Genomic DNA, 26,984 nt, shown 5'->3' with positions numbered 1-26,984 from the left:
ATTTAAATGACTGATTTTTATCAGCTTTCCCATTGTACGTATTTGTTGTTTTCTTTTTTACAAAAAGCTGTATATTCATTGGTTAATACAACAATTAAAATGTTTTATAGCTAGATACAATTTGTACAGTAGACTTGGTTGGTACATATGTTTCCTAGGTGTACACACATATATCTATATATTGATTAGATAGATTATGTTAAGGTCTATATATAGAATCTGTACATAGATCTGAACATATTTGGATTGTTAGAAGTCCAACATTTTAGTATGCGTTAAGTGGTGAAATGTGTATTTGTTATTTACTAGATGATTAACTTTTTGTTCACATTTGTGTCAAGCCACATTAAGATGGCAACTTAAATTTAATTAAACCCCCCCCAATGCTTTGAATTTATTAAGCAAATCTTTAATATTTTGGATACAAACTTTTCAGTTGAAGCACAGTACACATTTACAACTAATGTAGTAAACGCTAGTATTAACTGTTATGGTATTGAAAGTGTGAACTGTGGTTACTAGATTAAACCAATTATTTTGGATCACCCTGGGGAAAATTTTCTTAAAAGCCCATGTGAAAGTAATTTGAGTTCAAGCTCCTACTTGCCTAACTCTTTTTAAAAAGAGACGGTCATTTTTTTACTTCGACTGTTTTGAAAATGTTTACTCTTTTTTAAGTTTTTAGAACTTGTACATCTCATACTTCTCCCACTTTTTATTCATAAGTGGAAGAGAAAAAACAAGCTTTCCTGCTTTTTCAACTCCCAGTTGATTTCTCAGCTTTGAATGAACCAGTCCAAATGAAAAAAATATTCTTTCTGTACTTGTAGAAAAGGCGACTACTGGTAAAAGCTGGCTTAGCACTATAACTGATTCTGGTTCCAGGTGCTTTGCTAGCGACTTCCACCAGTTTGGTGATGTGACTTCCTTTAAAATATCTTCTAGAAATATGAACTGCTTAAATGGTTCACCTCTAGCCCTGAAATTTATTATGGTTGGCATGATTAGTATATTCCCATGTAATAGCAGCATTTTCTTCTTTGGCACTTAGACATCTAACCTGGTACTTTGTGTTAAGAATAATGGCAATAAAATGATGTGGAATAGGTGCTTGATCCATCTGCTGTTTTACTGCCTGCAGTTTAACTTTGCTATTGGGTATTTCTTGCTTCATCATTTTCTGGGGGGGTACTTTCCTAATTTCAGCAGCATCCACAATACACCAACAATCTTTCTGTAGTTTGTCCAAGGCTATGGAAATAGGTTTTAGTATATTCAGCATAGTTTCGTAGTTGGTAGGGTTGGAAGGGACCTGAGCAGATCATCAAGTCCGATCCCCTGCCATGGGCGGGAAAGAATGCTGGGGTCAAACGACCTTGGCAAGGTGTCTGTCTAGCCTCCTTTTGGAGACCCCCAGGGTAGGAATGAGCACCACTTCCTTTGGAAGTTGGTTCCAGATCCTAACCACCCTGACTGTGAAGTAGTGCCTCTTGATGTCTAGCCTGAACCTACTCTCAATCAACTTGTGGTTGTTATTCCTTGTTACTCCCAGTAGTGCTTGGGGGAACAGGGACTTTCCCATTGCCTGCTGGTCTCCCTTGGCCAGTTTATGGACGGCCAGTAGATCCCCTCTCAGCCTTCTCTTGTGGAGGCTGAACAGGTTCAGGTCTCGTAGCTTCTCCTGCTGCCCCCTGACCATGCAAGTGGCCCTCCTCTGGACCCTCTCCACGTTGTCCAATTCCCTCCTGAAGTGCGGTGCCCAGAACTGGATGCAGTACTCCAACTGCGGCCTGACCAGTGTTGCATAGAGGGGGTGGATTACCTCCTTGGACCTGCTCGTGATGCATCTGTGGATGCATGACAAGATGCGCTTAGCCTTCCTGACTGCATCCCCACATTGGTGGCCCATGTTTATCTTGGAGTCTGTAATGACTCCAAGATCCTTTTCTGCCTCTGTACTGACGAGAAGGGAGTTCCCCAGCCTGTAGGTATGCTGCTGGTTCTTTCTCCCTAGGTGCAGTACCTTGCACTTGTCAGTACTGAATCCCATCTTATTTTCATCCACCGACCCCTTTAACCTGTCCAGATCCAATTGCAGCCTGTCCCTCCCTTCTAGCATGCCCACTTCTCCCCACATCTTAGTGTCATCCACAAATTTGAACAAAGTGCTTTTCACCTCCTCGTCCAAGTTGCTGATGAAGATGTTGAACATTGCAGGCCCAAGGACTGAGCCCTGAGGGACCCCACTGCCTTCATCCCTCCAGGTCGAAAATGACCTGTCCACCACCGCTCTCTGGGTGCGGTCCTTCAGCCAATTGGCATATTGGCAAAATATGTAGCATATTTTCTACATTTTCCTTAGTCAATGCTGAATACTCTAGCTGTGATAGTTCCATCAATTTTATCACCATTTTCTTCACAGATGGTCACTAGAATAGGCCAGTTCTTAATAAATAGCTCAAAGCATTCAACCACTGAGTTCCATTGTACATTTTGGGGGAGAATTAGCTTGGACTCCAGCTACCTTCTGTACAGCTGAAGCAAACTTGTTGTTATGGAAGTATTTTGCTATTTCAACAACATTTTCTTTCATTCTTGCAGTGTTTATATCTTGGCTAAAAGATGAAATAAATGAATACTGCATCCATATGGTGGGGGTAGGTGTACCAGTGTGGCATGTGAAGGCATTTTGCTTGGCACATGTGCCTCAGGACAGATGGTGGGGGAGCCACAAGGGGCCCAATCCTTGTTGTGGTAGTGCAGTCCCAGTCCCTTTCCCACGGTCCACTTTGAGGCATGTATGCTCCCACCTCTAGCAACAAGCCAGGCCAGGGCCCTGCCATTTACACTTGGCATGCCAACATCTTATAATTCAGCGTTGCGGGTGTTTTTGCCACGCTGCCCAATAATATTGCTGACCCTTGCCATATGTTATAAGTTTCAGGTTTTCTTTATTTTCTTCTAAATCTATTTTTATTTTGGCCACATTAGCAGTATTTTCTGAGAGAAGGCTGTGTATATGACATTTGAATATTTGCTCACAGTTTGTTATAGATTTACTCTTTCTGCTTTTAAATATTCTGCAGAATGGACATTTCCTGATGGATCAATCATTTCTGTAAGATAAGCAATCCTGTCTTCTGTTCTTACACAAGCACATATTATTGGATCATTGTGCACATTGCTTCATTCATTAAGACTCAACACTTTTCTCTTCAATGTTTCTTTCACAGTATTCGCTTTCCTTCTCATACACTGTATCTGGAAGCCTTCCAGTAATATCTACTCTGCTGGGTGCGATGTAACCTGGTCATAATGATTAAACCATCTCAGTGGAATGCTTTTTGTGAGCAAGATAAGGGAGGATTTGTTGCATAAATCAGCTGAACGATCTTTTCATCTGTGCCTTGCTGGATTTTGCTGGTCCTGATTATGACCTCATCCATAGTTTTGCCTGATAGAGAAGAAAGTCTCTTTTGGATACGGCTGAGGTATGTTTAGTTGCCCTACTGCTGGTGGTACTAGTAGATGATTCTGAAGTTGCAGACACTTGTGAATGATGGACAGTCATAATTTCTTATGTTTAAGTCGAACCCTGGAAAATGGTGAAAAAGTCATTCTCACTGACTATAACTCAGTGCGTTACTTAAGGGGGAAAAAGAGAGAAAGAGATGGTAAATGAAAAATCTCTTCTACAGCTGATTTTTTTTTTTTTAAACCAGAGTTTAAATATATATAAAATTCCCAAATCTAGTTCTATAAGGAAAATAGTCAATAAATCATAAAGTTTATCTTCTATTTAAACCCTTTTCCTTATCAATAAAGAACAGCTTGAAAAAAATTACGTTTTTAATCTAAAATTCAAAAATTCCTATTAAAATTTTATTCTGCAGAGGATATCTTTATCTAGGACTTGTATATTTGCTTACATTGAGCAATAAAACTGATTTCAGAAGTGCAGGGGTAATGTTAAAAATGTATAATTGACACCCCCTCAAAGTAGTACATCTGTTATGAATTTCAAAACGTGTTGAAAAACTAAGTAATCCACCCAAAATAACTAACACTATTGTCACAAATGTATCATTTACTAGCATTGCAATACATGGCAGACAATCCATAAGAATGGTTCAAAAATAGTAAATTTACTAACCAGATGTCTCAGACAAATCCACATCGCTTTCTTCAACTTTGTTGCCTTCTGAGAAGCATTTTTCATGTTGCTTCATTTGGGCTACCTGCCTCTGCACTTTTTACACATCATGGGAATTTCTTGACTATACTCCCAAATAGGGTCTTTTTTGTGATCTGCAGCCACAGCAGTTTTTTCCTCTAGTTTCTGGGTGTTGAAATCAAGACCAGTTTTTCCTTTACAGGAACGTTGTTTCATTTCCTACATTGTTTTGAGCCCAGTGTCGGTCCTTTCTGTTGTGCACGCTTCTTTTTCTGCTTCCTCTCCCTCCTCCATATAATAAATTAACTGCAAGCCAAGACGTCTCCCTGTCAAATAACCTACCACACCCCTGGCCTTGTGTGCTGCAGTATTTTAGTTTAGAAACATGGCTAGAGCACTTGAAAGGCTGCTTACAGATGCTTACAAAACCCCCCAAACCCAAAAAACCATGGCGCTTTACTTTAAACTTAGCACGCTCCCATGCCAAGCCCAGCATATCCCAGAAAAGGCATCATTAGTTTTACCCGGCTTGCCCAATGTCTGTGTAGATTGGGTGCTTCAGTGGGGCTTTTTTGGCACTTTTATCTAATAGCTGATTGAATCAGCTTTAGATGAAAGTGCCAAAAAGCCCTGCTGCAGCACTTGGTATGTACGGATGCTGCAGCTCCAGTTTGAACTAACACATTGCTGCTTCGTGTCTGTCTGTCTGTCTGTCTTTTTTAACGTCTGTAAGTAGCTTTAATATTTACATCTCTGTACGTAAACAAAGGGACCAAGAAAGGTCATTTAGCAGGGGTAGTTGCTGAGCAGATTATTTGATACCATCAGCGGGGATTTTGATACCATCCAGGTGTGCTTAGTGATAATCCTGATCAAGGAGTACACATGATAGTGTCTACTGGAGTAAGAGGCCAGGTTACACCTGTGATTACTGTGTTCATCTTTTGTATCCAGTAATATAGACTATATATCCCTTACAGGGTCAGGCCCCTATTATATGAAATACTGTGCCATGTTTTTAAAGGTTGACTTCAGAATTTAGAAGTTTTCTTCCTCAGTCTTACATTGGAGTTAAAGGCTGATCTTCTGAGTTTTTAATAGAGGCGTATTGATTCACCATATTCTTTTATTTAAATTATTTTAATAGGTTATACTAAATGTGTAGCTTATCTTATGTTATATTAAATTCGAATGTCTTTTTAGGGTGGTTTATTTTTTAAAGGAAAAATAATTCAAATAAAAATATCAGATTTAAAATTTTAAAAGTTTTTTTTTTTTTTTTAAATCATCAATATTTATCTACCCTGGGTAACAGACTCATTGGAGATCATTAAATTTGTGATCATAGGATAAGAGGGAAGTAGGGCTGGAAGGGACCTTGCAAGGTCATCTAGTCCAGCCCCTTGCTCAAGGCAAGATCGTCCCTGACTGAACGATCTCAGCCAAGTGTCTTTCTAACCAGCTTTTGAAAGTTTCCAAGCATGGAGATTCCCCAACTTCTCTAGGTAGCCTATTCTACTGCGTGGCCACTTTTATTGTTAGAAAGCTCCTCCTAATCTCCAGCCTAAATTTCCCCTGCTGCAGCTTGAGGCTGTTGTTTATCTGTTCCTGTCCCCTGTGGCCACAGAGAAAAGCCTATCTCCATCTTCTCTCTAATCACCTTTCAGGTATTTGAAGACTTTTATCACCACCCCCCTGGTCTTTTATTTTCTCCAGGTTAAATAGCTCTTTCAGCCTTTCCTCATAAGTCTTGCTTCCCAGGCCCCTAATCACTTTTGTTGCTCTTGACAAGGTATCTTCAAACTGTCCACATTCCTAGAATCATAGAAAATTAGGATTGGAAGGGACCTCAGGACGTCATCTAGTCCAACCCCCTGCTCCATCAGGACTATCCCCCACTACATCATTCCAGCCAAGGCTTTGCTGAGCTGGGCCTTAAAAACCTCCAAGGATGGAGATTCCACCACCTTTAAGTAACCTGTTCCAGTGCTTTACCACTATCCTCGTGAGGCAGTTTTTCCTAATGTTCAACCTCAACTTCCCTTGCTGCAACTTGAATCCATTGCTCCTTTCTTGAAGGGTGGGGACCGACACAGGACACAGTACTCCAGGTGAGGTCACACTACTGCTGAATAGAGAGGAAGAATCACTTTCCTTGATTTGCAAGTGATGCTTCTGTTAATGCAGTTCAGGATGCTGTTGGCTTTTCTGCAACAAGAGCACACTGTTGGCTCATTCAGTTTATGGTCTGTTTTAACTCGCAGATCCTTTTCTGCAGTTCTGCAACCAAGCCAGTCATTCCTAGTCTCTACTTATGCATTCAATTATTTTATCCCAGGTGCAGGATTTTGTACTTGTCCTTGTTGAATCTCATTGGGTTGACTGTGGAACATTTTTCCAGTCTAGCCAGGTTATTCTAAATCCTAGCCCTGCTGTCTGCAGTTCTATGCAACTTGGTGTCATCTGCAAATTTGCTAAGTGTGTGCTTGATTCCATCATCCAAATCATTAGTAAAGATGTTCAACAATAGCAGACGCAGTACAGATCCCTGGGGATTCCCCACTTTATCTCCTCCAAACTGGACACTGAGCCATTGAGGACTACTCACAGAATACAATGATCCAACTACTTAAGGTACTTTCATTTAGTCTATGTTTCCTTATTTTGTTAATGAGTATATTGTGGGAGACTGTCAAAAGCCTTGCTAAAGTTGGGGTTTACCACATCCACTGTGCTCCCCTCATTAGTGCATGTGATCCTGTGGTTCTGCAAGCAGTGGGAGCTAGGGGAAGGTTTCTTTACTTTTTGTGGTGTCTAGCTGTTCTTGGGCTTGAATATGTACATTTTTCCCCCTTTTTTTGCATAAATTTACCGTGGCTAGTGATTCAGTCAGTTACACAGAGGAGTTTTCTGTTCCATAGAGCATGGTATCTGCACTACAGTTTATGACTTGTTCTTCCATTTATTCATTTTTTGTTGAAGACTTAATACTGTCATATCAGATGTTTGCATAGTTGTTGCTTGGCATTTAATTTACTTAAATGATTGACTTGTAAGTGCTTAAGGTGCTAGAGGTACCTAAAACAAAATGCTAAGCTTCTTTCGTCACCCTTGCATGGACAGTAACTTACGATTAAGTCTTGACATAGATGTATTAAAGCAATCCTTGGTTTCCAGTCCTCTTTATAAAGAGCATAAATAAAATAAAGAGCTTCTTTTCACCCTATGTAGGAACTGGTTTTCTGAGTATTTGGATAAGGACCTACCTAAACCTGGATGCTTTGCTCAATCAAAAGCCAAGAATTAGGTACCCAATTTTTTTAACAAGAGACTTAACTCATGGTTAAGCCTAGTGTCCATGACTGCTTCTCAGAAATAGTGGGCTGTCTTGTAAATGAATAACAGCATTACTCTGTACCAGATTCTTTCCAAACGGTCAGTCAAAGGTGGTTTTTTTGGTTCTGAGGACCTCACTCTTTGAGGATAGGCAAGCAGATAAGATTTTTATGGGAAAAGGAGCAGCATCAGGTAATTCAATTCACGTTAATTTTAGTTTGTTATAATGTGGCAGACATTACTTTGAAAGAGACCCAAATGTGAAGGGGAGCTTTGAAAGAGCTTAGATGAACATCTTGCTGGGGTCATTTGACCCCAGTATTCTTTCCTGCCATGGCAGGGGACTAGATGATCTGCTCAGGTCCCTTCCGACCCTACAAACTATGAAACAATGAAAATGTGTTCAAGGATGTGATACCATGGAGGGACGGACTGCGTGGAAGAATGCATACAAGTGATTATGCAAAAAGTTGATAACTGAGTAGACAAAAGTTTGGCACTCTGACATAGAAGCAAGAGGCAACATGCCTGACCGAACAAGATAACATTTGGAGGTGAAGAGTTTTGGCATGGCTTTGAAGGTTGCACAGTAGTGGGATACTTAGTTTTTGCTAAAACATCCCAATAAAAGAATAATAACATTTTCTATGGTGGAATCCAAAGCATACAATAAGACATAAATCTACCACTTTAAACAAAAGAAATACAGAACAGATTGACTTTTATTAGTAAATGTTTAGGATTGGGAATCCAGAAAAAAGATGACAAAACTGATAGGGAAATACAGAGTGCCCGAGCGAGTGACTAACAATAGAGGGATGGGCGTGAGGAGGGGAACGCAACTAGGTTACAGGAGATACAATGTTAGCCAACTAAGCCCGGGGGTGGGGCGAAGGGGAGGGAGGGGGTTCGCAACGCTGAGAGAGAAAGGGGATAGATGCACACAAACCCATTACAATGGTCTGCAATGGTGGAGGAAGTTGTTTGGAGGAAGTGCCTCAGTCCATATAGAGTCTCATCGCAGGGGTCCTCTTCGGGTGGAGCGGGGTCATCCGTGGTTGAAGAATCCTCTCAGAGTGGAGTGAAGGGGGGGAGGGGGCAGTACATAACGACACACAAAATAGATGAAATGAAACAGTAACATTTTCCCCTAATGGAGAGATGCATAATCTCCCTCTTTCCTCAAAGAATGAGCAAGCCCACAAAGTAGTGATTTAAGTCATCTACCTCAGTCTTCCCAGACTAACATATTATGTCTGAATTTGGGATCTGACACCACCTGCTCTTGACAACTGCATGTCTTATTCGAGTGAATTTCAGTCTAGTAATGGCTAGGGATCTACCTAAGTCATGGTGAGAAAATGGGATTTTTGCAGGCCCTGAACATTTGCAATGTTCAGAGCACATTTTTGCTGTCTTTTTGCAGTGAGCCTGCCCCTCACTGCTAATCGGCCAAGGGGCCCTGGTGGCCCTGCCCCTTGCCACTGATTGGGGCTGCATGACAGGCAACCTTCAGCTTATCGGGGCCCGGTGGTGTGGGGGTGGTGACTGCCATCTTGGTTGCTCCATTTCACTCCAGAGGGTCCCCCCACTTTAGGGCTGTGAGATCAGGCTGGAAGGCCATGAGGACTGCTGGCTCCCACTGGGGAGCTAGCATTTTATTTCTAGTTAGTTTTTTTTTTTGATTTTGCAGATTTCACAGACAGTGCCCCATCTTACGGTTTCCACGAAATCCAAAATCGCGAATTAAAGGTCCCTAGTAATGGTCTCTCATTGTTTGTAGATTTGTACTGAAGGCAGGTTTCTAGGCCAAAAGGGTGCTTTTTATTAATATGAAAGGGGAAAGTTAGAGAAAATCTCACTGCCTGCATATTTGTCAGCATGATGGCATCTTTAATTCTAAATTTGTCTAGTTTTAAATACAGGGTAAATATTGGATCAGTGATATTTGAGAACATTTCCCAGGCCATTTGTTTGGAAGAGAATATATCTGTTGTTTAACCATTCAAACAAAGGTTTATTTAGTAAAGGAGAGGCTTCCAATATCCATTTCTTGCCATAGCTCATAGGTATAAAAGCTCTAATTTTCATCCAGTAATTCAGAATTCTTAATTGAGCTAAGGTGCTTACATTAATTAGTCCTGTTTCATGGTGCATGATCCTGTCCCATTGTAGAATTAGGTAGAGAAAAATGGCACATTAAAAAGTAATTGGAGTGGGGTTTTTCCCTCCTATTTTTGAATGAAATATGGGACCAGCACCCGATAGCTCTGTTCCATACAATGAAATGGACTCTACCTTAGATCTATAAACTGCTAGTGCTGCCAGCACTGCCCATCTGTCCAGCTCTACCAAAGGCTCATTTTGCTTCAGAGCAGGGCTCAGCAACCTATGGCTTGCAGAACCAGTGCATTTGACCTTGGGCCTTGGTGGTAGAAAGCGTTGGCTGTGGGTGCCTTCCTGTGCTGCTCCAGGGACACGCACCAACTGCAGTTGGGTTCTAGCTCCTGTCTCTGGCCTTTTGCTGGAAAAGGTTGCCTATTCCCTTTAGGCTAGGGACAGACTTTACACATAAACTGGCTTAAGTGACCAGAAACTGGTTTAAACCTGTAACGGAACAGATGTTCAGTGCACATAAACCGGTTTGAAAATGACTGAAATTGGTTTGAGAAAGCCCTGGTTGAATGTAGCATCAGACTTAACTGATTTGGGTCAAACCAGTTTATGCATTGTATATTCCAGACCCCTTGCTGGTAAAGTTAACGCAGATGCCCCCAGCATCCCGCCATGCTCTCTGGGCTGGGAGCTCTGCTCCACAGCAGGACTGGTCCCACCCCCCTGCTCCCTGGCTGCAGCTCCAGCAGAGACTAACAGTCTTCTCCTCCCCACTCTGTGCTAAGCAGGAATTCCCCCCTTCCCTCTGCCTTGCTGAGAGGTATCTGTGTATTAGCTAGCATGCTGGCTTCAGTCTATGCTGTGACAAAGACAGAATCAGCAGGTAGCTGGTAATGTTCCTCTGTTGTTTACTTAATGGGGTGATAAACACTGAGTTAGGGGTGATAAACACTGTTATCAGTTCCCTGCTGGACTAATCAGTGTCCTGTGGTGGCATGGCCACACCCCACCTCAGCTCAGCTCTGTAGAAGGGAAGCGGGGGCTGCTCTAGTGTCCCTGCCTTCTAGTCTGAGCAACATTTCTGGAATGAAAAGGGAATATCTGTCCACCTCCAAATTGGTTCACACTTTGCAGGTTAGACTAACATGCGAAGTTTAAATCAGTTCAGGCTCAGGCTTTTTGAATGTCTGTCCCTAGCCCTAGTGCCTACATTTTTGTTGTGCTTATTCCAGTTCATATTTTTTTAAAAATAGATTCTAATTCTATTCTATTTCTTTAAAATAGGTTCTGGTGTGCCTTTTTATATTTGAGAAATAAATGGGGTCTTATTTTAAGAGGTTAAAAGGTGTTTTACTTTATAAAGTGTTATTCATTTTTCGGGTGGGGGGGATTATAAGAGCTGATGGAAAAATAACAATCCTGATTGACATTTCTATGAAATATTCATTGAAAATGGGAGGGGGATAGGAATTGGAAAGTGTAGAGAATGCAGAGTTCACTGTTAACATTTTAGGCATTTAAAAAATAACTAGATATGTTCATATTAAAAACGTAATTCTTGAAAGTTTATCTGGTAAAAAAAATAAATAAATAAATAAAATTTCAGGGCAAATTAATTTTCACTTCAGGCAGCATTTCGTCAAAATTTATATGTCATTAAGCATGACAGCTATGTTAGGCTTTATTTTTATTCTGTGTCTGTTTGCAAGAAAAGAGTCCAGTTATGAGAAATAGATTCTAAGGTGTTTAGATCAAGACAGCACCTCTATTTTTTTTCCAGTAAATTGAGGAGTGAAGGGACAACTGTGATCCCTGCAGGGCAAGGGGCTGGACTCGATGATCCTCCGGGGTCCCTTCCAGCCTGAATGTCTATGAAATTTTTGAAAACAATCCTCCTTTCATTACCAAAAAAACAATGCTTTGGATTTGGCAGTTTTGATTGCCAAGATATGCGAGGTAAAGTATTTCTGAAAATCATCTAATGACATTTGGAGGCCTATTTGAGATTGTGACACTGATAATGCATCATCTGCATAAAGCAAGACAGGGGTAGAATTGTTCAGTGTGTGTGGAATTGATTCCTGGTTGGCACACATTTTAAATAAATATATATAAAAAAGTAGTAGAGCAAGCAAACATCCTTGACATACCCCAGCTTAGTTGGAAAGCTGTTGGACAGGGCACCATCAATCTGATAATGAACCTAGATGCTATATTTGCTGGAAGGCGGGGCCATGGGGGTGGTCGCTGGTATATGAGACCCTGCAGGAGCAACCTCATCAGCGGGGGCTACCCTTTCAATCTGAGGTATAAATCATGGGTCATCAGGGGGCAGACAGTGGAATGAACAGGGCACAGCAGGGGGTGAGGTCCTGCACCCATTGAATTTAAGTGGTACAGTGATTCTCAGCTTTATAAGTATCAGGTCTCCCCTTCCATATCTTTTCTGATTTTAGGTCTAGCTTGGTGATTTCCAGGTTATGCGGAAAGGGTCCTGAGACTTACAAGTTTGAGAACCACTGGTATAGAGATTTAATTCTTTCCTTGAAGAAAGATATATTTGTGTCATCTTTAACAGTAGTGGAATAATTTCCTCTGGCAAGAAAATGGATTATGTTTTATGTTTTGGAAAAAAACCCCTTAACATCTTGTGTGTGTACACCAATTTTGATCCAGAAAAAAGTACTACAGGTATCAAAAGCTTGATTAAAAATTGTATTAGTATATAATATATCACAGTGGCACCTTTGGTTGCAACAAATGTGAATGCCCTAGCTGTACCCTTTCCAATTTGTCCATTTAAACATTTGAAAATTCTCTTCTGCACTAAATTTCAAGAGGCATCACCCTCCTTCATTTAATTCCTTGTCGCACAAGATTGTTGGGGGGGATTCCCTATATTTCATTTATCCACAGTAATTAAAAAGGAATATTGGTGCCACAAATTTTAGCATTAAAATTGCCTGCTATTATTAGTTCTAATTCTGGAAGTTTATTTCAGATCACATCAAGAGCATTATATAATAATTCCAATTCAAAGATTGAATTGGATCTTGATGTAAATCAGGACTGTCTAACTGGTGGCCCCTGGGCTGTATGTGGCCTCTGCCCAGGGGCAGGAGGATTGTGTCAGGGCTGAGGGAGCCTGTAGCTGGGCAGCTTGTGGGGACTGTAGGACTGCATTATTGGTGTGGGGTGCTGGCATGGTATTTTCAAAAATATCTGTAAATATCCTTGTCCACTAATAATAGCATTTGAACAAGAGGAGATATTAGATATTTTTGTGCCATTCTTTGCATTGTCTAAATTCATGTGAATTGATAAGATATTTGAGGTTTAGATTAAATGTAGACAACTGTAACTGAGAAATGAGAAACTAATAAAATATGAATAAGTGAACTATAGGTATCTTTAACTATCTTCTGAGCTACCTAATGTTAGGCTGAGAGTGAAAAATGGTAAAATTAAGTTCTCTGATCTCTTTCCAAGAGGGGAAAAGACTGATAATCAGAAAGAATATATGGTTGGGGCAAGTGGAAGGGAAGGTAAAATTATCAAGCTGCATTTCATAAGGGTTAAATTGCAGGGCAAAGCAGGTAATGCTGTAGTGCCTAGTAAAGGACATTGATAGGGTAAATCTCCAACAGAGGGTTTAATAATGTCTTCAAAAACTAAGAACTACTAAATAAATTGTGTCATGTGAGAGAAACAAAGCCCTAAAAATGTATATTTTTTGACCATTTGTCTGCTTTTAAATTGAAAATAGTGAATTTTTTGTGTGTAAACAGCCTGATTTTTCTTTTTTCATAAATAGTGATCACCTGCCACTCACTGGGAGCTGAGTGCTCAGCATCTTTGAAAATCAGACTGCTTTCATTTCCCTGAGTTCATGTGGTTGCTTATCTTTATGTGCACAGCTCTAAAAGCTTTAAGCGACTTTTTGACCAAATCACTATTTTCAGTGAAACACAGTTAACTGTTGCTTATGATTTCTCTTAAAAATAGAAGACAAATAATATTACTGCACTATGCATAATGAGTTTGTACATAAAATGAAGTAGGCCTGGTAGGTAGGAAATAAAATATCTGCTTTAATTCATCTATAATCCCATGCTTTTGTACTAGATTTGCCTGTACTTAATTGCTTCAGTTTGGGTTCCTGTTGAAAAGAATAGAACACATATAAATGAAGGAAGAAAAGGGAAGAGATCTGGGGATAGAAAAATTGCACTGTGATTTTTGCAGTTAGAGAGAAGGTTTATAAGTTTTGCTTTTTTCTCAGCTTGTAACATTGCTTTCAGTTTTAGAGAATTTATCCATATGTAGGTCGAGATACTACACAACTGAAATATAAAAAGAATCAATAAAAAATTGGCTAAGAGGAAGCATTCAAATAAAAAAAAAAAATCACAAGAACTAAGCAGTGGTTTTCCCCCTCTCTCCCCTCCCCCCAATCCCTTCACATTGTTTCTTAACCCATTATCACTTTATCAAATACCTTGAAAGCAGGGTGGTGCTGTTAATAGGATTTGCAGAGACCTATGTCTTTGTCTCAAAGTTAAACCGATTTTATGAATGGGCTAATATTTTTTTCTAATAGGAATATTAAAAGGCTCAGTTTATGTTTATAAAGTGCTTTGAAGTCTTTGGATGAAATACTTTAGTAGCCTTGCAAAATTTTCATAATTTAACAGCCCACATGCAGAGTTTGCTTGCCTATTCTTACCATGACGACACTGAAACATCTTAAATTATTTTAACTTGTTTATCCTAAGAAAAATTTTGCTCAAGGCAGGTGGGAAGTAGAATCTTGCCAAGCTGTAATGTAGGAGTGCAAACTATTAAGTCAGTGTTTCCACAGGAAATGCTGATTAATGTTTATAATTTATAAACGTCACCCTTGATTGTTACCTATTAAGTCAAATTTTATTTAATTTGATGAGGTTGTTATTTTAGAAATGTTTCAGCTTTAAGAATTAGTGTTACCTTAACTTGTTTACATATCTTCAAATATTAGATATTTAGACTAACATGTTCTGAGACCTGTTTTATAAATTCTTTAAATGTTTATATGAAGGCTTTTCTCTTCATCTCATGTTTCTAAATTTTTTTCAGTTATTTTCTCTCTTTCTAATTGAAATATTGAAATTGTCCCTAGAAAATATATAGCCAGTGTACAAACCAGAAAAATATCTTTTGTTATCTTCTCTTGGTTATAATTTTAGGAAGCAGTAACATATGTAGACAGGAATATCTTTACTAAGTAGTGTGTGCTGAAAAACATGTAACATAGGCAAGAGTGTATAAGGGCAGATAATAGTAAGACTAACTGGTTAGCTGATAGAGGAGTTATTAATTATTGTATTTTACTTAGAATTACCTCCTGTTTTGGACAGTGTGTCTTTTTATATTTGAGAAATAAGTGGGGTCTTATTTTAATAGGTAACAAAAAGGCATTTTACTTTATAAAGTGTTATTCATTTCTCGGTGGGGGGCGGAGATTATAAGAGGTGGTTGAAAAATAACAATCCTGAATGACATTTCTATGAAATATTCATAGAAAATGGGAAGGGGGTAGGAATTGGAAAGTGCATAGAACGCCAAGTTCACTGTTAACATTTTAGGCATTTAAAAAATAACTGGATATGGTCATATTAAAAACATTAATTCTTGAAAGTTTATCTGGTAAAAAAAAAAAAATTCAGGGGGAGTTAATTTTCACTTCAGGCAGCGTTTCATCGAAACTTATGTGTCATGCTTAATGACATATGTTAGGCTTTATTTTTATTCTGTGTCTGTTTGCAAGAAAAGAGTCCAGTTATGAGAAATGCATTCTTTGGCCTGACCACTGAGTAATTTCTGCCTTTCAGTAAATTACATCCTTCAGCCTCCAGCTGCATTGTATTTTAAAAAAACTTATTTGCAGACTGTTCTTTATGCTGGTAGACTTTGAGTTGTGCATTTTAAACAAAAATTTGAATGCATCATTCTGTATCTTTAGTTGGCCATTAAGACTATATTAGTTGGTAGTTCTGGCTAAATAAACAATATATATTTTAAAATGAATAAAGAACATATATCTTTTTATTTGTGAAAGTCTGTACTTGTTTATGACTTTGTATTAAATTTGTAGAACTTTACATATAAATGAAACCTGATTATACCAAATTTCCTTTCAGTTGCTTTTACCTAGAATAAGCTACTTGACATTAGTAACGGACAAAGTAAAAAAACACTTTCAGAAGGTTATGAGACAAGAGGATGTGAGTGAGATATGGTTTGAATATGAAGGCAGTCCCCTGAAATGGTAAGTTTACTTTGGGTCATTAAGTGTTGCATATGTGATATTTAAACATAACTGCCATATAAACAAAATTAGTCAAGTTAAGCTGTCAGTATTTGCATTGCAAACTAATCGCTTCATTTTATTGCTTCTAAGGTCCGATGTCAGTACCATGGTATCTCTAACGGAGAGATCTATTGCAACATAACCATTTATCAAAATTAGGAATTAAAGTCTACAGAATTTTAATTAAAAGTTCACCGATAAAAAATAAAGTGTAACAACTGCCTCTTAATCCATTAGGAAAACTGCTGTTAACATCTCCAAAGTTAATTACAAACACTGCTTGCTTTCTTGGTGATGGGCCAGTGAATTAATGAAACAAATAAAATCACATGTGAGTTACTTCATTGCAGATTATATTGTTATGTAGAGGTACCTGGCTTACCCTTATATTGACTACCTCTGACGATTATAAGCAGCAGTCCAGTCAGAGTAGCACAGCTCAGTGCAGGCTAATTCCCCATACCAAGAACAGGGTAAATTTGCTTGTCAGGCTTCGGTCTTCTGTAGTTCTATCAGTACCTGAGCTAGTTTTCTTATCTCTGCACTGTGCTGCCACTTGCAATGTAGGCATTGTCACAGTACTCTTAATTTTTGTCATGATGTAGCTCAGTGCATTTTCTGTCCTTGTCCAACTTCACAGAAGCGAGTGACTTTAGGAAAGCAGTGTGAAGACAAAAATGAGCATTATTTAAGAAAACAGAAAAATGAGTCACATTTAAGGATTTGTTTCATATTCTTCATCACGTTTGCACCTCTGAGGTGTGTAAGGCAAAAGTCAGGCTGTGTCAGTCATTTTTCAAAATATTTGATTTTTCACAGTAGTTTATGTTCTGAGGGTAATGCTGCTTTGGCTTTGGTTGTGATACAGAGCATGTCTTGGTATCCCAAAGAAGGGCATGTTTATGTAGCATCTCATTAGGTGTTCTTAAAAATGTATGCTTCTCTTTTCCTTCCTCCCCCCTTCTGTCCAATAGCATTTCCAGTCATTGATTGTGAATAAGTAGGGTTACCATATTTCCAGTTTCAAAAAAGAGGACACCTGTTGCGTGGGGGGGAGGGATATGTTGGCACACTGCCCATTCTGTTGCTCCTCACTCCCAAGCCACAGCCCACCCCAGCCCTGCTGCTGCCCCTCACTCCTGACACACAGATGCCAGCCCTGCCAGGGCCCCTCACTTCCAAACTGCAGTACCCTGCCACCCTTGGCTTTGCTGGTTCCCTTCACTACTGACCTGCAGCCACCCTGTCCCTGCTGGTGCCCCTCACTCCCAACCCACAGCACTCTGCATCCCTGCCGCATCTCCCAATTGCCCCGGTTCCAACCCTGCCAGAGGGGAGCGTGGTGGCTTGGAGTGAGTCCGGCCCCGGCACAGGCTGGAGGGAAGAGGAGGAGAGGCTTTTGGCACCCCCTGCCCTGGGCTGGGGTTAGTGTGCCTCACTAGGAGGCTTGGCCATGGCTTCTCCCCCCATCCCCCTCTCCCCTCCCCAGCGTCTCCTGGCCGCTCTGCATCTGCAAGCATGGGCCACTGGCCTTTATGCTGCCAGCCCGGCCATGGGGTTCCTGGCTGGCCTCAAAATGTCCTCCTACCCCCTCTCCTCCTCTGGAGGAGCAGACACCCCCCTTACCCCCTTGTCCTGCTACAGCCCTATCCCAAGCCCCTGCTCTCCAACCCAGACTTACCTGCCTGCAGCTCTCTGCCTAGCATTGCCCCTCCTCCTGCTCCGACTAGCGGGGCACAGCAAAAAGCTGGACATTTGGTAAGATTTGAAAAGCCCACCTGGACGGAGAACTGAGGACTCAAAAAGAAGACACGTCTGGGAAAACTGGACGTCTGGTAACCCTAGGACTTTCTCCTTTCAAGTCTTAAAATTAATGTATGATTGCCTGTTTCAGTGGCATAATTCATAATTATGTGGTAGTATGCAATAGCTGCTGAAGGAGCATAAATTACTTACACAAGTTAGCTAAATTCAACACAGCTCAGTATGGATGTATTTCCCTCCCCTTCCTAATTATTGCTTTAATGTGTCAACTAAGAAAAGTAACGCCACTAATCAATGGTCTTTCCTGGGAAAGAGTCAGATTTTCAGCATTTTATTTAGAATAGTACTGTTCCAACTGTATAGTTCATTGATCCAGATTTTAACATCTCTTTGGGGGATAACTGTTCTGAACTTTTGGTGTGTGCTACCTCATTGATGTCAGCTCCGGTTTTTAAACAGAAACTGAACAAGAAATACTAAATGTAAAAGTCTATAAATATACTTTTACGCATTGTAAATGAGATGGAAAATGCTAACCACTTCAACCACTGTGAAAGCTATAAATCAGCTAGTGGACACTGCTCTGCTTGTTACTGCTGCTTAACAAGTATTTTCTTGCGACTTGCATGCTGTTGAATCTCAGAAACATGTTGCTTGGAACTATTAGCAACACAGAAACAAAAAATAACCATCGTATATGCCTGAAATAAATTTTATCCACACAGGCAATGCAAGATTAACATGAATTGAATAATAATAGTAGCGTTGGGGTAGTAAATATAATGAACAAGATACTGTCCAAATAAAAAGAAAGATACAGTGCTTGTTTCAACAAGTTCAGAGTCTTATGCATATAGATGAAAGACATTCTAGCCTCTGTAGTAATCATGTCATTATGTTGTAACAGGAGAATAAAGAAATTGGACTCACAAAACTGGTTTCAGAAAACAGATTGACTTGAACAAAAAATATATTTTTTTTGCCACTCCTTGGTTAGATTATGCTCTTATTTAATTTGGGATATTTTCAGCCACAAGGACGTACGGGCTAGGCTTCAACATATGTCTTTGTAAAGCGAACAGTAAACAGTAGCCAAGTAAAACTGGGGTATCTTAGTCATGCTTGCACCTATTAACCAAAGGCCTGATCCTTGAAACATATGCATTGTAACCTTGTTTCCTGTGTTCAGAGGACCTAGTAAGTATTTAGTGTTATTATTATGTAAAATAATACAGCTTAATTTTATTTAATCTAATGGCATTATTTAATCTAATTCTAGGTACATGAGAATGGGCATTTCCAATGTAGTAGCTGCTTCACCGTATAATTACCCATGTGAATGCTCCTCCCTCATGGAACATGAAAGCTAATTCTTGATAACTTCCAACAGCTTTCCCCCATAATAAAAGCTGTTCAAAAAGGATGTTTTCTTATTAGAAAATTTCAGTATTTCAACATTTTTGGAATGTAAATACAGTGTGGATGAATTACAAACTACCATCATCTCACAAAATGGGGCTCTCCATAGTCTGCTCATTAAATTATACTGTTTCCTTTTTATTTCATGCATTTTATGAACACTATGAGAACTGGAAACACCATAAGTGGAGACATCTGCTCTGTATCTGGTATCTCTACAGCCATCTTGTTAAGATGATGTTTTCTGGAGACAAATAGAAAGTATTTTTGCATACTTTACTTTTTGTGGTTTGCATGTTTATCTTAGATCTTAACTGATAGCCAGCATTTGCTCTTTTTTATTAATTTTTAAAGTGCTTTTGTTTGCCCTTCACTTTTGGTGCACCTAAAATTGGGAGGACAAATATCTGCATTCTCTCAGCTGTCACTTTCTCTGCAGATTCTGGAGCATTTAAATTGTCTTTCATCCTCAGTTTCAGAGTTGTTCAGGTGATTCTCATAACTCTTTGTATGATCATGGAGAAGTGCTTCTGGCATGAAAACAACAGAACAGTGTCCCTACTACAGGTCAACACTTTCCATCTCTTGCAGGCAGACTTTTTTGTGTACGTTCAAGAAAATACTGGAAGGCTGGTGGCAGTTCATTTTTCTTTCTAGCCTTATGTCACCTTGAACATACTTATGCATATAAGTCAAATGCTGCACACTTATACCTTGCGGGTACTTGCTCTTTTATACTTTCAGTAGCAACTAATGGACAGTTGCTGCAAGTCAAGTTGCTCTTTTGATTTGTATAGATTAAAGATCTGCCAGATCAAGCTATTGTTCTGTTAAGTTTAAAGAGACTTATGATCTCCTGGAATACTTTCTTTTTCCTTTTGTTTTTTTTCCTCCATTCCGTTAGGGAGAAAGTTTTAGAAGATCTGTCTGTCCCTCGTTCAAACCTCAGTTCAGTCTGATTCTGGAGATCATACCATGCTCTTTCAGAACAATATTTTGTAAACAGGAACTTTCCCTTAAGCAATTCATATCTGACTGCTATCTGATTTTCTCCCCTGGAATCTTTAGTGCTTCAGAAAACTTCTCTGCTTCTTGCTTATTTCATTTACGTCCTTAGCTCTCTGCATGTAATGACCTGAACTTCAAGGCTCTAAATACCATTTTTTTGTTCATTAATATTTTCCTGTACAAAACCAGGATACAGAAACAATGCTGTTGTTGCATCAGTTCCCTAGAAGCACTGTTCTTAAAATTTGAAAAGTTTTTTTTTCTCTGAATCAGGTATTCTTTAATAATGATGTTGGAGGATGTCTTCTCTTTCCTCTTACTTTTGTTGGTATGTCCATTTCCAGTTTCTTGTTTTTGCTTAAGAAACATCGTATAGGAAGTAAATACATTAAAAAAGTAGGGTAGCTGGTGCTACATGATCCCACTTGTGCTTCTGATTTCCAAAAGGCATAAGGCCTGAAAATGAGCCAAATTAATCTCTTACAGGCATTATTTTCAGTCTTTTCTGGTTTACAACTGAATGCTGATGCATACTAAGTAATGCTGCATCAGAGAAACAGAACTCTGAAGATTGTAATTCCCCAGTGATAGCATTTTATTTTTAACAAGGAGTAGGGCTTCTCTCTAGAAAGTCATTTCTCTAGTGAAGATTCTGTCTGCAGCATTGATCTTGGGAGTACTGCGGAGGAAACAAGGTGACTTTTGTCGTGTTCTTTTAAAGCAATGTAGTCAGCCACATGTGCTAAAAGCAGTTGTTGCAAAACAACACTTCTTCCTCTTTAGCATATGAGCTGAGTTCCATAGGCTGAAGTCAAGAGACTAGAGGAAAATGCACTATGGAGAATGACAAGACATTTATCTAATATGAGTTTTGTATATGTGATAATGGCTCTTTAAAAGTCTTATAACGTGTTCATGGAATAGCAGCTTAACTCTCAGAGGAAATCTGCTGAACAGAGTGGTCAGAGAATTCTTTCAGTGCATCAGCAAATTTCGCCTATAGGAGACATGCAATGATGACAAGCTACTGAACTGCTAGTAGCAAAATCTTGTGCATTAACAATGCGCAACATTTTTCTAAAGTCTCTTGATTTACTCTTTATCCATTTTCTTCCTTGTCTACCAGGAAAAAAAAAACAATTGTGGAGCCTTCCCTTTTAGTTTCATTGTTACTATTGAGAAACTTTTTACAGCTAAACTCAGAGGAAATACTAATTCAAAAATCACATTGTCAGATTTCTTTTTCACTTATTAGGCTTTCCTGGCTAGCTTCTGGGCTAATTAGCCAGCAGAGGGTGCTAAAGCACTAGATTACTTGTATTAAAATTAAAGCTGTTGGGGGAAAATGATCAGCTAGAACAGTGGGGATCAACTTTTTTGCCACATGCCACAAATTCCCTCTGCAGCCTTCCCAAGTGCCACTGTAATCCCTTTCCCCTGCCTAATCTGCTGCTCTGGTTTTTCTGCTTCTGCTTCCTTCCCTGTGTACCCTGGTGGATATGCTATTTTACTTTCTTCTTCCTGTCCTATTTGCTGTTGTGCTGCCTGTTCCCTCCCTGATCTGTCAGGTGCCTGTGTCACAGGCTGGCCACCTCTGTGCTAAAGCACTCTTGATTCTCTGCAGACAGTGCTACCTCCTTCTTTAACTCTTGTGCTTAAGTCTTTGCAAGCTTTAAAAAGTATGCCTGATCTTCCATCTGTAAAATCAGTGGGGCTACTTGCAGAGCTTTAAGTGTGACGTACATGTGTAAGTTTTTTCAGTATTTAGACATTTCAGTTTGTCAAAATGTTCATACCTCTAAAAATACTAATTCTCAATTTTTTAAAGGCATGATAAAAGACCTGAGTGTGGCGTGCCAATTTCAAGAAGCTCTGTCTTTCAAAAACACTTTGATTAGTGTTTTTCTTGGTGAAATTTTTCAAGGTGATCATTTTGGGTGTCTGTAGAAAAGTTTTTGTAACTTCGATATTTAGGAAAGTTTTAAATGTAATGTTCTTGTAGACTTGACAAAGAACTGATGGATACCTTCCCTTTTGATACAGTAACTATTACTTCTAAGACTCCCTAACACTTATGCTGGTGTTAAGTAATGGTAATGGTGATAAAGCTGGAATCCTGATTTCCATATACCTTTCCTTCCATTCTATTTAGTTTGATAGTAATTAGGTTATAAGTGGAACAAATGTTGACTGGCCTTGCCATAGTCAGCCTACCTAGTACCCTGGTTCTGCTGTCTGTTTCGAACTATTTGCTCAGGCTGTGAGCCAGGAGGCAGGTGGGGTTAAGGAGGTTTTTTCAGGGATCAGTGTGGTTTAGAACAGGGGTGTCAAACTTACCCAGTCCCCTGGCTCAGGTACAGACCATAGATCTCCTTGCAAGCTGCATCTGGACCCACCTTCAGACGTGGGCGGAGCTAACCCTAGGGGTGTGCAGGTCCCAGGGCGTATGAGCCTGTGGAGGGCAGCAGGTGGGGTGGTGGTGAGCAGCTAGAGTGCAGAGTGGTGGTGTGAGGGGACTGAGGCAGTCACCCCAATTTGCACCCCCCTGCCAAGGGACAGCTCTGGATGGTAGTAGCAGGACTGTTTTACGTGCTGCATTGTTGGCTGAAGAAGTCATGGGGATAAATGCAGCCATTAGTAGCCCTGCTGCTGACAAAATCTGCATCAAATGGAACTCCAGACTTTGGTATTCCATAGTGGGCCTTGTCCCTGGATTCCTGCCATCTGTAAGAGCCCTGCAGGCCAGATGACACAGCTTCAGAAGATGCATTAGGCCTGCAGACTACGTATTTGACACCCTTCATCTATAGAGCACTGATTCACAGACTTTTTGAACTGGTGGACTTAGAACTTATTGTGAGCCCCATGTACCCTTATCCAATTTTTAATCTAAAACACATAGGTGATAGGGTCTGATATGATCTGGCAGCTAGCTGTGTTACACTTACCTTGATCGAAAACCATAGTTTGGGACCTGCTGACCTGAAGGATTGAACACATGTTTGGGGTTAGTAACTCTTTGAGTTCCAGTTCTAGTTGTGCTACTAACGTAGCCAAGTCAGTTGCTTTTTTTGTACAATGCTGTGGGCATAGTTGACACTGAATATTAAAAGCAGAACTGGAAATTTCTGAAATTGTGAACTGGAAGTACGTTTACTGTTGTATGCACCTCTGAAAGTCCTTTTTTTCATTGAATGTGCTCTTTCCTTATGTGTAGGCATTATCCAATTGGTTTGCTATTTGACCTTCATGCATCAAATACAGCCCTTCCTTGGAACATCACAGTGCATTTCAAGGTACAGTAAAATACAGCTTTTAGTTAATTCAGCTTCATGAACTATGTGAAATTTTGAAACCAGAATACATTTTCAGAATTAAACTTCCATCAATTTCTGAAGTATACATGGCTTTTTTAAAGGGGAAAGTATGAGGTTGTCAGTGAAACTTCAAAACTTTTGTAAATCCACAGCTGGATTTTTCTGTCAAGGTTAGATATCCATGTCTCTTGATCAGTGATTCTCAACCAGGGTGATGCAGCTCCATGGGGTGCCTGGAGACTCTTTCAGTGCTATGTTAGTTCTGTTAGGCATGCAAACTTGATTCACATGATAAAACCAGAGATTTCAAATAGGACAGAACTCTGCCCTGTTGTGGTCTGAGTTCTTTGCAACAGAAGAATTTCTTTATTATTTTTCTGTAGTGAAAAAGCAGGGAAGCTCTAAGAGCTAGTATTTTCTGAGGGTTGCCTTGATTCTATCCAGGGGTGCCTTGAATCTAAAAAGCCTGAGAACCACTACTCAAAGGCTTTATGCATTTCCTTTATTTTATATGGACTGCCTTGATTGTTGTTTGGATACAGAGTGTTGTAATTCTATAACCTGATTACCCAAAGTGTTCCCAAGGCACATTTACAGTGTGCAAGAAGTCAATAATCCCCCATTCATTTTAGGTAGCTATAATTGTCCAATAAATAGGTATAGTAAGGGTGCCATCTTTTGACTCTCTTGTTATCTAGAGTGCCGAGTCTCAACCAGGGTGCCATGAGATTCTTCTAAGGGTGATGTAGGATGCAACACAATATTAGCCCCATTAGATGTGCAAATGCCTACACATGATTGACAAGGTGAACCCAGAGATTGCAAATAGGAATTTATAGTGTGAGAAACAGCTTGCCCTTTTGTGGTCTAAGTTATTTGCATCAGAATAATTTCTCTTTTATTTTTCCATAGTTAAAAATGAGTGAAAACTAAGATCTGGCATTTTTTCAAGTCTGTCTTGAGTCTAGAAAGTTTAAGCACCACTGATTTAGATGTTCTGGCTTAGGATATGGCTCTGTAATTTAATTTAAGTCAAGTGAAGCTCTTTGTTTGATGATAACCTGTTGAATACAAATCAGTGACATGGAGTAGAAGAAAAGGCAGACCTTAACTGTTATCTTATGTTTAACTGAAGAAAATTATGAAGAAAATTGTTAACACTGAATTAACACTGAACCTAACTTGTGTTACACTCTGAAGTACACCCTCCATACCTGAAGTACAAATATAGATGTACTTTAAGTTCTATGCTATATTAATATTTTTCCTGACATTTGAATAGAAAGGTTTAATTTGTCTTTGTTCTGTTGCAGAAGTAGGGATTAATATAGTGAAAGAAATGATTCACTAGATTGACTTTTTTGTATGTTTAGGGTGAAATGCAAATCAGACACAGGAAATATTTACTTTGTCAAGCTGGTTTGAATGCCCCAGCTGATTGAGCTGAGAGGTAGTCAAACAATTTAACTCTTGAAATCTTTTATAAAGCATTGGTAACAAAAACACTAGCTCAGTGGGGGGGTCCACCTTTTTGACAGGTAGGTCACAAATTAGTCCTGCATCCTCCCCAAATGCCACTCTGATCTCCTTTCTTTGCCCAATCAGCTGTTGCTCTTTCTGCTGGCTGCCTGAACTGCTAATTTGGTTTCTTCTTCCTACTCTGTGTTTTCTGCCCACTCAATTGCTTTATTTTCTGATCCCTCCGCAAGTCTGTTTTGTGCCGCACACAGAGGCTGAATGTTAATAGGCTGCGCATCCCTGTGTTAGCTGATTTATTGGAAGCTGGCAGACATTCTGGAGCACTGCATCCAAGCCTAAATCTATCAGCTGATATAAATACAGCTTTTTTAGAATTTGATAGGCTGTCTATTCCTACTGAACAAAGTTTTTTTTTTTTTTTTTTCCTCCACATAACATTACTTGTGTTAACCTTTATTAAAAAGTAACACAATTACTAGAAAATAAATTATATGGTCAACAGATAAAAGAATAAAGAAGAGCTGAGGCAATATTGTTTCTGGTTCTGGAAGGAAATAGTAAACATGTAAAGCATTTAGTTATTTGGTAAAGTAAGGTAAATTCTTTATACTTAACAAAAAAAAACCCTTTTGAAGATAGTATGGTATACTGTAGGAATATCTATTCTGATACTATTTTGGGAGGTATGCAGTTTAATTGAATTTCATATAGTGTATATAGCCAATACAAGCTCTTTTTGTTCAAAATGTCCAAAAGATACTGAAGGCCCTTGCTTTTCTTAGATTATATATGATGTAGTCATTGTGCATTCTAAGAAAAGTAGCTTATACTAGATCAGTTCCTGTATTAACCACATCAGGAGATTCTAAGATTCTAAATGGTGTCTATAACTCACCTTTGCAGATGGTTTGAGAAAGGGGGTAATCGGTTGTTTTGTTGTCTGTATTATTATAATTTATGCTTAACAAGCAGCTACCAGTTACATTGGCTTTTAAAGATGTAGTACCTTATGGGGTATACAGCCTCGAAATCTGCAAGTGAGAGGGAAAGTGAAACTGAGGAACAGATTTTTAGGTTTATATCAGCTGATCTGCTTATGAGAATCAGTATAATAAGTTGTCTGGAAAGTATGTACTACCTCATTCTAAATGGGAATTTTAAATGCGGTTTTTCAACTACAATACAAATTATTCCTTATTGAGAACTACATACACACATAGCATTTGGACAGTTGGGAAAGTGCGTGTTAACCTGTATATGTTAAACAGCTCTACAGACTTGCCCAAAACTTGCTTTGCAATGATGAGAAACCTCTTTGGACTGATAACAACTCTACTAGGCTTCAACACAGGGAAAATTATAAAGTGTTAGAAAAGGGCAGTTTGTACTACATCTAGAGGTATCTTTAATGAGACCTCCTTTCTAATTCTAGCTTGCTGTAAACTTGTAATATGTTGAGTTATGTTTGTTAACCTAGCTTTTATTGCATAAAGTAATAGTTTCTGTAGTTAAAATAAATTTTCTAGGTATCTTAAAGCAAAGGCATCAACCAAACCTACATGTACTCACCAGAAAGGTTTTAAGGGTTTAAAGTGTTGCAGTATCTCATCAGAAATGGATAGTTTTAAGCGTATAATTTAAGCCTAGGCTATTTAGGTTTTTTAGGTTTAAGTTGGCTAATAAATAGCTCTGGTAAATTTAAAAATTGTAGCATTTGTGTGAGTTCATTAAAAGTATTGAGACGCTATACAGGCATACCTCGGAGATATTGCGGGTTCGGTTCCAGACCACAGCAATAGAGCGAATATCGCAATAAAGCAAGTCACACGAATTTTTTGGTTTCCCAGTGCATATAAAAGTTATGTTTACACTATAGTCTATTAAATGTGTAATAGCATTATGTCTAAAAAAACAATGTACATACCTGAATTAAAAAATACTTTATTGCTAAAAAATGCTAACCATCATCTGAGCCTTCAGCGAGTCATAATCTTTTTGCTGGTGGAGGGTCTTGCCTCGATGT

General features: G+C 39.2%; 1 protein-coding gene across 2 annotated transcripts in view; it reads left to right on the top strand.

Annotated features, from left to right (window-relative positions):
- The window catches only part of ATG5 (autophagy related 5), a 147,893-nt gene that overhangs the window by 11,915 nt on the left and 108,994 nt on the right, over window positions 1–26,984 (top strand). The window contains exons 3-4 of one of the 2 annotated variants that reach the window (XM_019537828.1): window positions 15,805–15,932; window positions 23,383–23,461. In XM_019537828.1, the coding sequence (XP_019393373.1) occupies window positions 15,805–15,932; window positions 23,383–23,461 (207 nt within the window). The remainder of the gene's footprint in view (window positions 1–15,804; window positions 15,933–23,382; window positions 23,462–26,984) is intronic. The other variant, XM_019537829.1, reaches the window with a different exon arrangement.

The sequence above is a fragment of the Crocodylus porosus genome, unplaced genomic scaffold (assembly GCF_001723895.1).
Source record: "Crocodylus porosus isolate Cpor-Errol unplaced genomic scaffold, CroPor_comp1, whole genome shotgun sequence".
NCBI lineage: Eukaryota > Metazoa > Chordata > Crocodylia > Crocodylidae > Crocodylus > Crocodylus porosus.
The sequence above is the reverse complement of the archived record's forward strand: the minus strand, read 5'-3'. Positions and strand labels throughout refer to the sequence as shown.